The 15,985-nt window shown below is 43.0% G+C and overlaps 1 protein-coding gene across 5 annotated transcripts in view; it reads right to left on the bottom strand.

The window, feature by feature from the left end:
• The window catches only part of LOC126190736 (UDP-glycosyltransferase UGT5-like), a 113,970-nt gene that overhangs the window by 38,888 nt on the left and 59,097 nt on the right, over positions 1–15,985 (bottom strand). For all 5 annotated transcript variants that reach the window (XM_049931230.1, XM_049931229.1, XM_049931226.1 and 2 more), the window contains one exon: positions 6,540–6,762. In XM_049931230.1, the coding sequence (XP_049787187.1) occupies positions 6,540–6,762 (223 nt within the window). The remainder of the gene's footprint in view (positions 1–6,539; positions 6,763–15,985) is intronic.

Here is a 15,985-nt window from a genome sequence, read left to right as displayed (position 1 = left end):
CAGAGAAGTTCTCCAACATCACAGCGGACATTAGAAAGAGGCGACTAAAATTTTATGGACACATCAGCAGACTCCCACAGACCAGACACACCAACAGAAGCCTCAGGTACATCCAGCGACTCAAGACGACTGCACCCTGCATGACACGAGCCAACATTGATCTGGAAAGAGCTCAGTTAGATCCAGCGGACGTCATGGACAAAGGCGTCTATAGATACGAGGTGTACGAGTGGGAATGATGAGAAAACAGCGCCCAAAGGCCAAAGTGGACTGAAGAAAGGAAGAGAGGATTTTGTGAACAGGAAGAACAAGTAATCATGAATGTTTCGCGTGGTCTGATAAAAGGCATGTAACGTGTGTAATAATATATATACAGGGTATTACAAAAAGGTACGGCCAAACTTTCAGGAAACATTCCTCACACACAAAGAAAGAAAATATGTTATGTGGACGTGTGTCCGGTAACGCTTTCTTTCCATGTTAGAGCTCATTTTATTACTTCTCTTCTAATCACATCAATCATGGAATGGAAACACACAGCAACAGAACGTACCAGCGTGACTTCAAACACTTTGTTACAGGAAATGTTTAAAATGTCCTCCGTTAGCGAGGATACATGCATCCACCCTCCGTCGCATGAAATCCCTGATGCGCTGATGCAGCCCTGGAGAACGGCGTATTGTATCATAGCCGTCCACAATACGAGCACGAAGAGTCTCTACATTTGGTACCGGGACTGCGTAGACAAGAGCTTTCAAATGCCCCCTTTTGTGGCGGCGTTCGTAGCGACAAACACTTCGCTGTAGAAACGGCTTACGAAGTCACCGCCACACTTTTAATAGCGGGCCGACCGGTCCGCTGGAACAGTGAACAGAAAGATGAAAACCCAAACACTCTGATTAAATAAAAGTCGGTACTTATCTTTATTAACGAAGATACAGAAACACAGTAGTTAACTCCGTGTCTACAGAAATCTGTCTAGTTCGAGTCGGAGCGGCTAGGTCAGCGTCGGCTGACGACAAACAACAACTCTGCTGCGATGAACACACAACTGACTAGCAAGTACACAAATCGGTGGCGAGTATACAACTGAGCGGCGAATACGGAACTATCCTAGCGCTCGCGACTCCAGCGCTTAAGAAGCCAGAAGCCAGCGGTGGCGCGCGCAGACTTGCGGCGATTTCCTGTCTCGCTGGCGCTGCTTATGCGGACGGCGTCCGGACTTTGATGCTGCCAACCTTTTGGCAGCGGGCTCGGTTGGCATTACTGGCTAGGATATAACAGCCCCCATAAATGAAAGTCAAGAGGGTTGAGGTCAGGAGAGCGTGGAGGCCAGGGAATTGGTCCGCCTCTACCAATCCATCGGTCACAGAATTTGTTGTTGAGAAACGTACGAACACTTCGACTGAAATGTGCAAGAGCTGCATCGTGCATGAACCACATGTTGTGTCGTACTTGTAAAGGCACATGTTCTAGCGGCACAGGTAGAGTATCCCGTATGAAATCATGATAACTTGTTCCATTGAGCGTAGGTGCAAGAACGTACTGACGAAACTAAAATGAGCTCTAGCATGGAAATAAAGCGTTTCCGGACACATTCCACATAATATCTTTTCTTTATTTGTGTGTGAGGAATGTTTCCTGAAAGTTTGGCCGTACCTTTTTGTAACACCTATATATATCTATAATGTGTGTAATGGTTTCATGCGTGTGAAAAACAAAACAAAAAATTCTTTCGCCTATTATCGTACAGAACTACACGTAGCTCCACTTCAGTATCGTGTAGTCAATGTTTTGCCATCATGGTATGTAGTAGAATCGAATCACCAGAGCCTTTCTGCTAGTAACTGGCCTGCTAAGCAACTACACACACCCGAAAACTGCCCACAGTTGCCACCTTTCACCTGAGATGGCTTCTTTTTTCATTATGGTGGCTTCTGACGTCATTCCTATGACATCAAACACGCTCATGCGTCAAAATTAAAAGCTGTATAACAAATCAACTGGACATCTGTGTAGTTCCCTACGATGCTGAAGGCCAACATCCAGTGCAAAACATTGCATAAAATTACACTGGCGGAAAAAATATCGCAACTCCAAGGAGGAGTTCTGTGACAAACGGAAGTTGGTAGGCGTGTTTCTACATCTGAAAGATGATGTCTATTCCAGTTTCACGTCAGTCGAATAAGAGTGACGGTAGTAGCGCCATTACGAGGATGCAAATCAGGTTTGCTTAACAGACGCTATGATAAACGTGAGTGTTGGTTACCTTTGAGATTCGACGCGGTGAGTTGACGTTAGGCAAGAATGCTTTACGGGCACCAAAGACGCCGTTATCAGCAGGTCCGTGAGTTTGAAAGAGATCGTGTAACACGGCTACGAGAAGATGGATCCTTTATTGTATGATAGCAGAAAAAACACTGGTAGCAGTTACTTCTGTAAAATATCTGGGAGTATGCGTGCGAAACGATTTGAAGCGGAATGATCATATAAAATTAATTGTTGGTAAGGCTTGTGCCAGGTTGAGATTCATTGGGAGAGCCCTTAGAAAATACAGTCCATCAACAAAGGAGGTGGCTTACAAAACACTCATTCGACCTATGCTTGAGTATTGCTCATCAGTGTGGGATCCGTACCAGGTCGGGTTGACAGAGGAGATAGAGAAGATCCAAAGAATAGCGGCGCGTTTCGTCACAGGGTTATTTGGTAAGCGTGATAGCGTTACGGAGATGTTTAGCAAACTCAAGTGGCAGACTCTGCAAGAGAGGCGCTCTGCATCGCGGTGTAGCTTGCTGTGCAGGTTTCGGGAGGGTGCGTTTCTGGATGAGGTATCGAATATATTGCTTCCCCCTACTTATACCTCCCGAGGAGACCACGAATGTAAAATTACAGAGATTCGAGCGCGCACGGAGGCTTTCCGGCAGTCGTTCTTCCCGCGAACCATACTCGACTGGAACAGGAAAGGTAAGTAATGACAGTGGCACGTAAAGTACCTCCCCCGCCACAGACACGCCCTTGGGTGGCTAGCGGAGTATAAATGTAGATGGATGTTCCTTCCGTGATACTGCAGAAAGACGAGGCACGAATTTAGCCACTATACATAATTGCTCGCGGTAGTGGTCACGAGAATGTACGATGGCAAGAACATCAGGTCCAGGAGGCCCACGTGGCACTACCAAAATAAAAGACCATCGTGTTCGGCGTGCCTCTCTGGCGCATCGTACTACATCTGCAGCAGGTATCTGAGCAGCAGTCGGCACCGCATTGTCACAACGAACTGTTACAAATCGGTTACTTCGACAGCTCCGAGACAGACGCCCTGTAATGTGCATTCCACTGACCCTAAACCACCTCCATTTGCGACTTCAGAGAGAGTTCACTGGAGATCAGGGTGGAAGTCTGTTGTGTTATCTGATGAAAGCTGCCATTAGCAGCACAGAACGTTTCAAAACCTGAGGACACAAATTGTGGGGCACTGTTGGAGACAATCATTTCAGGAAGGCCCTCAATGCAAAAAATAGACGTCAAAGCCCGAATAGTACTGGCAGGTGTAGTAGAAGACATAGGTAGAACAAAGGGACAGATTAAAACTGTGTGCCGGACCAAGACTCGAACTCGGGACCTTTGCCTTTCGCGGGCAAGTGCTCTGCCACCTAAGCTACCCAAGCACGACTCACGCCCCGTCCTCACGGCTTTACTTCTGCCCGTACCTCGTCTCCTACCTTCCACATCAGCGCACACTCCGCTGCAGAGTGAAAATCTCATTCTGGAAACATCCCCCAGGCTGTGGCTAAGCCATGTCTCCGCAATATCCTTTCTTTCAGGAGTGCTAGTTCTACAAGATTCGCAGGAGAGCTTCTGTATAGTTTGGAAGGTAGGAGACGAGGTACTGGCAGACGTAAAGCTGTGAGGACGGGGCGTGAGTCGTGCTTGGGTAGCTCAGGTGGCAGAGCACTTGGCCGCGAAAGGCAAAGGTCCCGAGTTCGAGTCTCGGTCCGGCACACAGTTTTAATCTGCCAGGAAGTTTCATATCAGCGCACACTCCGCTGCAGAGAGAAAATCTCATTCTGGAAAAGGAAAGTTGCTGTACGCACCAATAATTATCAACCAGCGGGTGTTCCAAAAAGGACCCACAAAATCAATATGAACGCGCTGCCAAGGCGCAGTAGGAGTCGGCCACGCAAAGAAGCGCTGGCGGGGAGCATACTGATGCTCCGCGCAAGAGCGACAATTAGCAAGCAAATTCTCAATTTTTTGATCAATGCCGACCCAAGTGCAGTGACGACGCGCTAATTGCTTCGTCCGCACAATACCCCAATGACCAGCGTGAAGTAAACGGAGAATTTCAGACGGCAACGAACGAGGTACAACCACACGAGACTGGTCATTGTCAGTTCGTAACAAGATAACGCCGTGGTGTACAGACAAGTTGTTACGTAACGCAAAGTATCACGAACAAGTGGATCTCGAATCTGCGTAGCAGATTGAGGCCATTGAGTACGAATATACTGCAAAAAGAGTCTGCAAAGAAGCATCGGCGGCTGACGCGGAAGCAGTGCGACGAAAATCCACCGGAAAACCATCAGCTAATTCCTTATCTTTGCGAATCAATAAACATTCATGACAATTCGGAAGAATCAAACACTGCGTCAGGACCGATAGGTAGACGAGACTTCGCTTCAGCTTTGCTCACATACGTCGGGTCTCATCGTCGCATCCCATCCTCGTCATCAACTTTTGCATCGCGCCTGGAAGACGGAGCGTGGGCAGGAGCAGGAAAAGCTGAAAATCTCTCGGTATTGCAGTGTGAATTAAAATCACCGTTACATTAGCAAAAAGAGTAATAACTTTGCAATGTGGTGCGAAGTGTCTCGGCCGTCTGCTCTTCATCAAATGGGCTGAACCTAGAGTGGTGCTCGTAGAGCTGAAAAGCGCCTGCTAGAGGAAGCTGTCGTCGTCGTCGTCGTCTGTCGTAGTGCCAACTTAACTGGCTCCCAAGCCGTGGTTCAAATTGGTTCAAATGGCTCTGAGCACTATGGGACTTAACTGCTGTGGTCATCAGTCCCCTAGAACTTAGAACTACTTAAACCTAACTAACCTAGGGACATCACACAAATCCATGCCCGAGGCAGGATTCGAACCTGCGTCCGTAGCGGTAGCGCGGGTCCAGACTATAGCGCCTAGAACCGCTCGGCCACTTCGGCCGGTCCTAAGCCGTAGCATCGTTGCTATCGATACCACGCTTTCAAAATGTGCTAACATCAGCTTAGTACTGTATTTCCTTTCTTCTGCTGTGTTTCTTTGTATATCTACATCTACATCTACATCCATACTCCGCAAGCCTCTTGACGGTGTGTGGCGGAGGGTACCTTGAGTACCTCTATCGGTTCTCCCTTCTGTTCCAGTCTCGTATTGTTCGTGGAAAGAAAGATTGTCGGTATGCTTCTGTGTGGGCTCTAATCTCTCTGATTTTATCCTCATGGTCTCTTCGCGAGATATACGTAGGAGGGAGCAATATACTGCTTGACTCTTCGGTGAAGGTATGTTCTCCAATCTTGAACAAAAGCCCGTACCGAGCTACTGAGCGTCTCTCCTGCAGAGTCTTCCACTGGAGTTTATCTATCATCTCTGTAACGCTTTCGCGATTACTGAATGATCCTGTAACGAAGCGCGCTGCTCTCCGTTGGATCTTCTCAATCTCTTCTATCAACCCTATCTGTACGGATCCCACACTGCTGAGCAGTATTCAAGCAGTGGGCGAACAAGCGTACTGCAACCTACTTCCTTTGTTTTCGGATTGCATTTCCTTAGGACTCTTCCAATGAATCTCAGTCTGGCATCTGCTTTACCGACGATCAACTTTATATGATCATTCCATTTTAAATCACTCCTAATGCGTACTCCCAGATAATTTATGGAATTAACTGGTTCCAGTTGCTGACCTGCTATTTTGTAGCTAAATGATAAGGCATCTATCTTTCTATGTATTCGCAGCACATTACACTTGTCTACATCGAGAATCAATTGCCATTCCCTGCACCATGCGTCAATTCGCTGCAGATCCTCCTGCATTTCAGTACAATTTTCCATCGTTTCAACCTCTCGCTACACCACAGCATCATCTGCAAAAAGCCTCAGTGAACATCCGATGTCATCCGCAAGGTCATTTATGTATATTGTGAATAGCAACGGTCCTATGACACTCCCCTGCGGCACACCTGAAATCACTTTTACTTCGGAAGACTTCTCTCCATTGAGAATGACATGCTGCGTTCTGTTATCTAGGAACTCTTCAATCCAATCACACAAATGGTCCGATAGTCCATATGCTCTTACTTTGTTCATTCAACGACTGCGGGGAACTGTATCGATCGCCTTGCGGAAGTCAAGAAACTCTGTACTCTTCGCCACTTTTTTTTGTCGCACCTTGTATAAAACTTTCCGTAGCTGTGCTGAAATTCGAGCTGCATTAGATTTGAGGTGGCAGTTGTCGAGATCGTAAGCGATAATAAATATATAGACACAAACATGTGACTCACTGAGCACGTCGTTCTGCGGCACCCACGCTGCCGTCTTCACGTTGTCCGGTAGCGACGGCAGGCTGGAGGCGTCCACCTTCCAGAGCACGCGCTGTTCCAGCCTGGAGAATGTGTCCAGCACGGCCTGCAGCTTCTCCGGAGCGAATGAGTCGGGTCGGAACTTTGAACCGAGGCAGAAATACACCACACCTGCAGGGCTGTCGTCCATGAATTTCTGAATGTCCTGCAATAAAAACAACAGCACCCAGAGCTCTGCAGAATGAGTGTGGCCGTAGGTGTAGGTCTCACGCAGCATTACGTGACTGTTGAGCGCGTATACATTCCCGCACTGAAATCTGAACTCTTCCACTCCATTGTTCTGATGTCGTCTGTGCCTGCCGCGTGGACACTTCGAGAGTTTCGTGTCCGTTTCTCGACTACGCGGCACGCAATCACATTTACTGTTGTACAGTTCTTGTTAATAAGGCACATGCGATAATGTGTAACGCCAATCAAAATTTTTGTTGAAGGGTGTGTAGTGTGAAGATTTCGTGGTGTTAAACAATACCCACGTCTTGAAATCCAGGGAGAATTATCAGTCACACGTTTAGTACTTTAACTTAATCTAGATTGGGGGGGGGGGGGGAGGGGGGACTTATTAAAGATATTTCGTAAGGAATCTACAGTATTAAATTTTACGTGATTTAAAGCAATGTTTGTTAAAAGAATTTGTATGGTGTATGATAATGCTGAGGATGATGATGTTCAGAAAGAGTTTTTTCTGGAGCATTAAACGGTTTCAATGCAACTGCAAAATAACATGTTACTTATTTACGGAACATTTCTCTGAAGATTATCCTGACTAGTTAAATGAAAAATGCTTTTGGCAAAAACTTGCACTGCCACGCCTTGCACCGCTGACTGAACAGCCATTATTATTTTTAAAAAAGGAAAATAGATTAATTTCCCAAGGGAGCCTGGTAAAAGAATTAAAGAGGCCAACTGCCGCGACAGTGATTTATTTCAGCTCATAACTTTTGCAGTTCAGATGGAACAGAGCAGAGTTATCCATTGCCATGGTGGAAATCTATTGCAGGGGTTGAACGCACCCTTTCTGAGAATATTAGGAAACGTTTTCATTTGCAAAATTTCATATGAATTCAACAGATGCGTTTTATAAGAAGGGACATATCCGTTGCGCAACAGTTAACCATTGTCTGTGACTGTTCTATGGCGAAGCCATTCTGAGTATTACATGCATTTACTGACAGCCAGATGCAGTTTACATTAATTGGTATCACATACATGAAAAATAATTTGCACAGTTATGTTTGCGTTTTAAAGTAGGGTAGCAAAGACAATTCTAGATCAGACACAGTAATCGGAATTTCAAAAGGTAATGGCTTTCACATTACTAGCCAGAAATTTTGGCTCGCACACACACAGCTTCCAGTAAAAGCTCGTAAGTTTCGAAGTGACACAAGTCCTTCGTTCTACATTGTCACCACCGTAGTAAGCAACGCCCACCTCGCTACTTTTGTTACCCTTTTGTTTTGCTTTGGCTGAGGCTTTGTTTATGTAACTATTTCTTTTTCGGTACTGTAGTGAGAAACTATTGAGTCTGAACATCTGTACTTGTCGAACCATTACTTGTAGTGAGACAATCTGTTGATACGAAAGTCTGCCGACTTACTAACTGTACAGTAGCTTACAAGTTACGTGAGACACTCATCCGTGTGTAGAATTCAGATGGCGAACTGCATCTCCCCTGTTGCACAGTAGCAGTTCCAATTCCTTCTCATCTGTTCTTTTCTCTTCTTCCAGTACTTTTACATCTTTCCACCACGTTTCATTTTTCTTTCTTCACACCACTTCACACCTGTTCACTTACTGCTCCTGCCTTGGAATCCTACCGCATTTAACTCTTTCCTTCTGAAAATGTCTCTTTCTGTTTCATCTTCTGATCTTATTTTGTTTATTTCTAAATATTTTTAACATCTTTGACCTAGATTGTTGTTAATTTCTTTCATCAAACATACTTGAGGATCTATTTTGTCAGTCCACTGCCATTCACACTTTATAAGTACCCAAATAATATCAACCTTTTTACTGCTTCTGTTATTTTTTCTATAGTTTCCTAAATTTCATAATTTGTTCTTAATTTCCAAGCTTCCTTCCATTCAATTGTACCAAAAATTTTCTTCATGATTCTTCCCTCTATTATTTCTGTTTGTCTAATTTGTAATTTGGAACTAGACACTCACTTGAATTTTGCAATTCATGATTTTTTCCTTTCTTGACGTTCAGTTTTTATTGTAAACCTTTTTTGCTATTCATACACCCTTTGCATTTTGTTCATCCTTCGAACAATGGAAGAGTTTTCTAACCCATTTCCTTAAGTTACCTTTCCTAGATATTCGAACTTCCTATTTGCCCAATGACAATTATAATTTTTTTTAATGCTAGTGATAAATTTAATTTTCTTTTCAGGGATTCTTCCACCTGCTCCACCGTCCGCCCATCCCGAGAGACTGACTTGTAATTCTGCATCTGATCAACATATAGTATTGAAAAATCATCTGGAAGTACCAGGAAATGTATTTCAATACACTGTTCCTTCTTTCCCAGTTTTATTGATGATACTTGATATTCATTTAAGTTTTATTCCATTTCCTTACTCTCCTTTTTAAGACATAAAGACTTGAACAAGCCATCACCTTGTCTTACACTTATATTTTATTTCATGCACTATGCTTTTGTGACTGTCTGTACGCGTTTCACGGATTAGATATGTCAATTTATTTAGTTATTACCTCATTTATTCTGATAAATTAGGGCCGTCAGGCATTCTACATACTTCACATTACATTCAATCCGACACACATCTTGTAAGAGTTCTTACACCAAACATAGTATCTAACAGCTAAAATAGCTTTGACGTAAATAGTGGAAACAGTAGATGCTACAGCATATAAAGAAGTAATTTATTTGTTCATGAAACAACGAATTCATATTACAGGCAGGTAGATTTAAACTGAGGCCACTGCCAGCAATCGCTGTGAGAGACGTGTGTGGGAGAGATAGAGGAAGGTTGCAGAACACAGATATCGGAGACAGGGGCAAGGAAGAGCACCGCGCTTCCCACATGAGGGCTAAGTCCATCAAGCACATTATCATTCTTTTCGTTTTCGCAACTGTGACCAGAGTAATGGGATGAAAATTTGACATATTAGTTATTACGAAGAAACTGCTCTCACACCTAATGATAGCTGTAAAAAGTTTCTGATGTATCAACGGTGGTTTTTTGTTTGTTGGCAATTATTTCGAGCAACCGCGAATGTTAACACGTATGCGGACAAATCCATGATTTTATGCGTATCGCACTGATATCTGAAATATTTCGCTTCTTTGTATCGTATGGAGGTATAAGCCTACGGATCTGTGGAATAGCTGTCTATCATAGAACCCAACTATTTTGATTAGGATGGAAGAAATCTCCATTATGTGATTTTTGTAATGAAGAAGAAGTCGTGAACCATCTAGCAGTTTCAAGGTATAAAACGTCATAACAAAACTCTTTTTATCTGAGCATTACTTACAACAGATGTTCCCTTCAGGACGAAGAAAATTGGACTTGTATTGAATGTGGTGTTCAACGAAATTAATACAGGGTGAAACAAAAAGTTACGGCACAGATTGCAGGACACATTCCTCACTCGTAGACGAAGAAATTATGTTATATGAACATGGGTCTGGAAACGCTTTGTTTCCATGTTAAAACTTATTTTCTCCAACCCATTAATCATGGGAAATAGACATGAACAGAACACGTCAGCATACCACATGTAACTGTTTCTCACATGAGATGTCCAATTACTTCCTCTGTGGGCACTGACACATGCATTAATCCGTCGTCGTAGAGAATCTCACATGACAATACGGGCTCGGTGACTCTCAATGTCTTGTACTAGGTTTCATACACAAGAGCTTTCAAATGCCCCGCAAATAAATGTCCAATGTGTTTAGATCCGGAGACCGTGGAAGACTAGCCAATTGGTGCTCCTCTACCTGTCATCTGCCAATGAATCTGTTATTTAGAAGCCGACAGACAGTAACACTAACATGAGGAGGTGCTCTATTATGGATGAAGTATATGTTTTGTCGTCCGCAGCTCGTGGTCTTGCGGTAGCGTTCTCGCTTCCCGCTTACGGGGTCCCGGGTTCGATTCCCGGCGGGGTCACGGATTTTCCCTGCCTCGAGATGACTGGGTTTTGTTGTGTTATCTTCATCATCATCATCATTCATCCCCATGAGGAAGGCAATGGCAAACCACCTCCGCAACGTCCTTGCCTAGTTGGTGGTGCGGGTCTCCCGCATCGTTCCCTACTCTCCTCGGGATATGGGACTCCTCCTCATCATCATCATCATATCATCATCATCATCATCATCATATGTTTCGTCACACAGCTAAAGGCACATCTGCTAACAGATAAGATACAACATTCTCTGCGAAATTATGATAACTTTGAGCCTGGTGGAAGAAAGTGACGCCCTACCAACGAATCACCGACAATGCTGCTCTGAACAGTGACAGTAAATCTTGATGACTTGCTTCAACAGTTGCGTGAGGATTGACGTCTATCCATACATGCCGACGGTGAAAATTTACAATCTGATCTGGTCCCGTTGAAATTCGTTGAGGAGAATGAGTTCTAACGTGGAAAAAACTTCCAGACCCATGTTAATATAATTTGTCTACAGGAGAGGAATACATTCTGGAATTTGTGCCGTGCATTTTTGTGACACCTTGTATTTGTTATCCGACTGTCTCTGCATATAGTGGACACTATGTTTAGATATTTGGTATGATAGCTATGAGTCTCTTGTAGTTATGATAAAATGTATTTATGTACAGTTGCACAGTGGAGTCATGTTCCACTCGCTTGAGAATATAGTCATTTCTTTTTCTTTTTTCTGTGTGATGGTTAACGAAATTCTCATGTGGACTGGTCATTAAAAATGAGGGTACGTAATGGTTATGGATACACAGGGTGGTCCATTGATCGTGACTAGGCCAAATCTCTCACGAAATAAGCGTCAAACGAAAATACTACAAAGAACGAAACTTGTCTAGCTTGAGGGGGGAACCAGATGGCGCTACGGTTGGTCCACTAGATGGCGCTGCCATAGGTCAAACGGATATCAACTGCGTTTTTTTAAATGGGATGTGGCGGTTTTTGCGCATCATCAACTTGGACAAAGGCAATGAATATGGATGATATGATACTCTATGGTATTCTGCGGTTTGAATTCACTCTTGTTTTTTGTTTTTTTTTAGCAGTTGCATTGATTTGATTTTGTAAATGATACTGACAATATTATGCACATGTATAATGCATTATTCATACTACAACTTCTCCGGATAATTATTTTGTTCAAATTGCACAAGAACTCCACCTGACGTAGTGTAATAATGTTGACTGTAAGTTGTGTTCATATCAATAAAATTACAGATCGTACATCAGACCTTTTATAATATTTGTCTTCGATGGATTTAAGTATTCTTGGCAAATTGATCATGAAAAGGAACCACAGAATACCACCCACACACAACACACTGACGTATGCTACCAGAAATATTTTTCTCCGTGATTCGTGCGTAGTTTAATTTTGGCCTCATACATCAGCAATGAAATCTTGTTCAACAACAAATACCATCAGCACTGTTCTTAGAAAATGCAGTCTGATTCGATTATTTTTTTCCTTTATAAATAGAGTTCAGTGCCACCGGTGCACATTTATTTCTTACACATCTGAATATTGTTTGAAGTTTCAAGTAATTTAAATTTGCCGCTGTGATAAAAGTTAAGATGGCGGCCAACAAAAGATAGAGGATTTCTTTTTTAATTAAGATTTACCTTTGCTCAATAAATAATTAATCATTTAAATTGATGCCACCAATAAAAAAATTATTAAATTGTTTTGCAAATTAGTTTAACATAAACCCATGCTATTTTCAACTAGAAGTACAGACGAAGTTGCTATATAATCGCAACTAACAATGGCTGCGCTTCTTGCAGCTATGATAAAACAATTAATATAAAATTATAATTAAAAGAGGAAGTGAATTTTCAATAATTAATCATAAATAGTTTTAACGCATTTGGCTCTATTTGTTTTTACCAGCAAATGAACATAAAAGTACAGTAATTTTACATTAAATGTTTTTCATTCAACAGACCTCAAATCGATTCGCGTCTTGCGTCGGCGACGTACATCAGAAGACGACAAAAGGGTACAAAACAAAAGAAAAGAATGACATACATTAACAAAGAATGTGAAATAAATATTGTCTCTGTTTTAGATAATTATCATCTTTTTAAGAAATAATTACATAATTGAATGAATATTATTGAGTTACATAATTTTCTACACGTTCATATTCCACTCGTAATATATATATATATATATATATATATATATATATATATATATATATATATATATATAATGGATGTTATAAGGAACCCTCATTTTTATTACATATTCGTGTAGTATGTAAAGAAATATTAATGTTTTAGTTGGACCACTTTTTTCGCTTTGTGATAGATGGTGCTGTAACAGTCACAAACATATGGCTCACAATTTTAGACGAACAGTTGGTAACAGGTAGGTTTTTTAAATTAAAATACAAAACGTAGGTACGTTTGAACATTTTATTTCGGTTGTTCCAATGTGATATAAGTAACTTCATGAACTTATCATTTCTGAGAACACATGCTGTTACACCGTGATTACCTGTAAATACCACATTAATGCAATAAATGCTCAAAGTGATGTCCGTCAACATCAATACATTTGGCAATACATGTAACGACATTCCTCTGAACAGCGACTAGTTCGTCTTCCGTAATGCTCGCACATGCATTGACAATGCGCTGACGCATGTTGTCAGGCGTTGTCGGTGAATCACGATAGCAAATATCCTTCAACTTTCCCCATAGAAAGAAATCCGGCGACGTCAGATCCGGCGAATGTGCGGGCCATGGTATGCTGCATGGACGACCAATCCACCTGTCATGAAATATGCTATTCAATACCGCTTCAACCGCACGCGAGCTATGTGCCGGACATCCATCATGCTGGAAGTACGTCGCCATTCTGTCATGCAGTGAAACATCTTGTAGTAACATCGCTAGAACATTACGTAGGAAATCAGCATACATTGCACCATTTAGAATGTCATCGATAAAATGGGGGCCAATTATCCTTCCTCCCATAATACCGCACCATACATTAACCCGCCAAGGTCGCTGATGTTCCTCTTGTTGCAGCCATCGTGGATTTTTAGTTGCCCAATAGTGCATATTATGCCGGTTTACGTTACCGCAGTTGGTGAATGACGCTTCGTCGCTTAATAGAACGCGTGCAAAAAAATCTGTCATCGTCCCGTAATTTCACTTGTGCCCAGTGGCAGAACTGTACACGACGTTCAAAGTCGTCGCAATGCAATTCCTGGTGCATAGAAACATGGTACGGGTGCAATCGATGTTGATGTAGCAGTCTCAACACCGACATTTTTGAGATTCCCGATTCTCGTGCAATTTGTCTGTTACTGACGTGCGGATTAGCCGGGACAGTAGCTAGAACATCTACTTGGGCATCATCATTTGTTGCAGGTCGTGGTTGACTTATCACAAGAGGATGAACACTTCCTGTTTCCTTAAATAACGAAACTATCCGGTGAATGGTCCGGACACTTGGATGATGTCGTCCAGGATTCCGAGCAGCATACATAGCACACGCCCGTTTCGCATTTTGATCACAATAGCCATACATCAACACGATATCGACGTTTTCCGCAATTGGTAAACGGTCCATTTTGACACGGGTATTGTATCACGAAGCAAATACCGTCCGCACTGGCGGAATGTTACGTGATATCATGTACTTATACGTTTGTGACTATTACAGCGCCATCTGTCACAAAGTGATAAAAGTGGTCGAACTAAAACATTCATATTTCTTTACGTACTACACGAATATGTAATAACAAATGGGAGTTACTCTTTAAAAAAAAACGCAGTTGATATCCGTTTGACCTATGGCAGCGCCATCTAGCGGGCAAGCAAAGCGCCATCTTGTTTCCCCCTTCAAGCTAGACGAGTTTCGTTCTTTGTAGTTTTTTCGTTCGATGCTTATTTCGTGAGATATTTGACCCGGTCACTATCAATGGACCACACTGTATAGTATCTAACTTTAATTCTTGACTCACCGCGTTAAATATTTGTTGCCTTTGGAACTCTGTTATTAAGCAATCTGCACATGGGACTGGATGTCTCTTTTACCCATTTTGTGATGTAGGTGAGTATGCAGTGTGTCTGCGTGCCACACAGGGAGCTCAGGTTCGATCGCAAGTACTGTCAAGAGGGGAGCAGCACCGATGTGCTGTCAGAGTCTTTAGGAGAGATACTTCAACGGTAAACCGCGGTTTCAATTTGGAAAGGCCGAGACTATCAGTTGAGAGAGCGGTTTGCTGACTACGTCATCCTCATAATGACGTCCAAACGACACTCAGACAGACTGACAGCAAAGCAGTCTGGTCACCTCTGGTTTTCTAGAATTTTACACCATACGGCTTCTCTAGAAGTTGCTCTGAAGACCCTCCTTCGACGGAAATAATATTTTGTTGTTTAACGTCCCATCGAGATAATGGAGTGAGAGGATACCAACTTGGATTGGGGAAAGAGGTCGGCCCTGTCCATTCCGAAGGAACCATCCTGGTATTTACCTCGAGCGGATGGTTGAAAGGTAGTGTGGGTAGTTGGTTGATTGGGAGAGGAACAGAGTGGTTAAGGAACTTAACACATCGCCACTCACTCGTTCAAACGCCAGTCCACTTGGTTACTGACACTAGCTGGAAGGAAAGAAGGAAGATTAGGATTTAATGGTTCAAATGGCTCTGAGCACTATGGGACTAAACTGCTGTGGTCATAAGTCCCCTAGAACTTAGAACTACTTAAACCTAACTAACCCAAGGACATCACACACATCCAAGCCCGAGGCAGGATTCGAACCTGCGACCGTAGCGGTCGTGCGGTTCCAGACTGTAGCGCCTTTAACCGCTCGGCCACTCCGGCCGGCTAGGATTTAATGGCCCGTTGACGACGAACTCCTTAGAGACGGAGCACAAGCTCGGATTGTGTCAAGGACGGGGAAGGAAACCGGCTGTGCCCATTGAAACGAACCATCCCTTCATTAACCTGGAGGGATTTAGAGAAATGATGGAAAACTTAAATCCGGATGGCCTGACGCGGATTTGAACTACCGTTATTCCGAGTACGAGTCCAGCGTGCTAACCACTGCGCCACCTCGCTGACTGAGATTAGCCTGAAATATGATCTAATTATTATAGTGTGTAGGACTGGTAACACTGAGGCACTGATAGCAATACTGATGCCACATAT

Source organism: Schistocerca cancellata, chromosome 6, assembly GCF_023864275.1.
Source record: "Schistocerca cancellata isolate TAMUIC-IGC-003103 chromosome 6, iqSchCanc2.1, whole genome shotgun sequence".
NCBI lineage: Eukaryota > Metazoa > Arthropoda > Insecta > Orthoptera > Acrididae > Schistocerca > Schistocerca cancellata.
The sequence above is the reverse complement of the archived record's forward strand: the minus strand, read 5'-3'. Positions and strand labels throughout refer to the sequence as shown.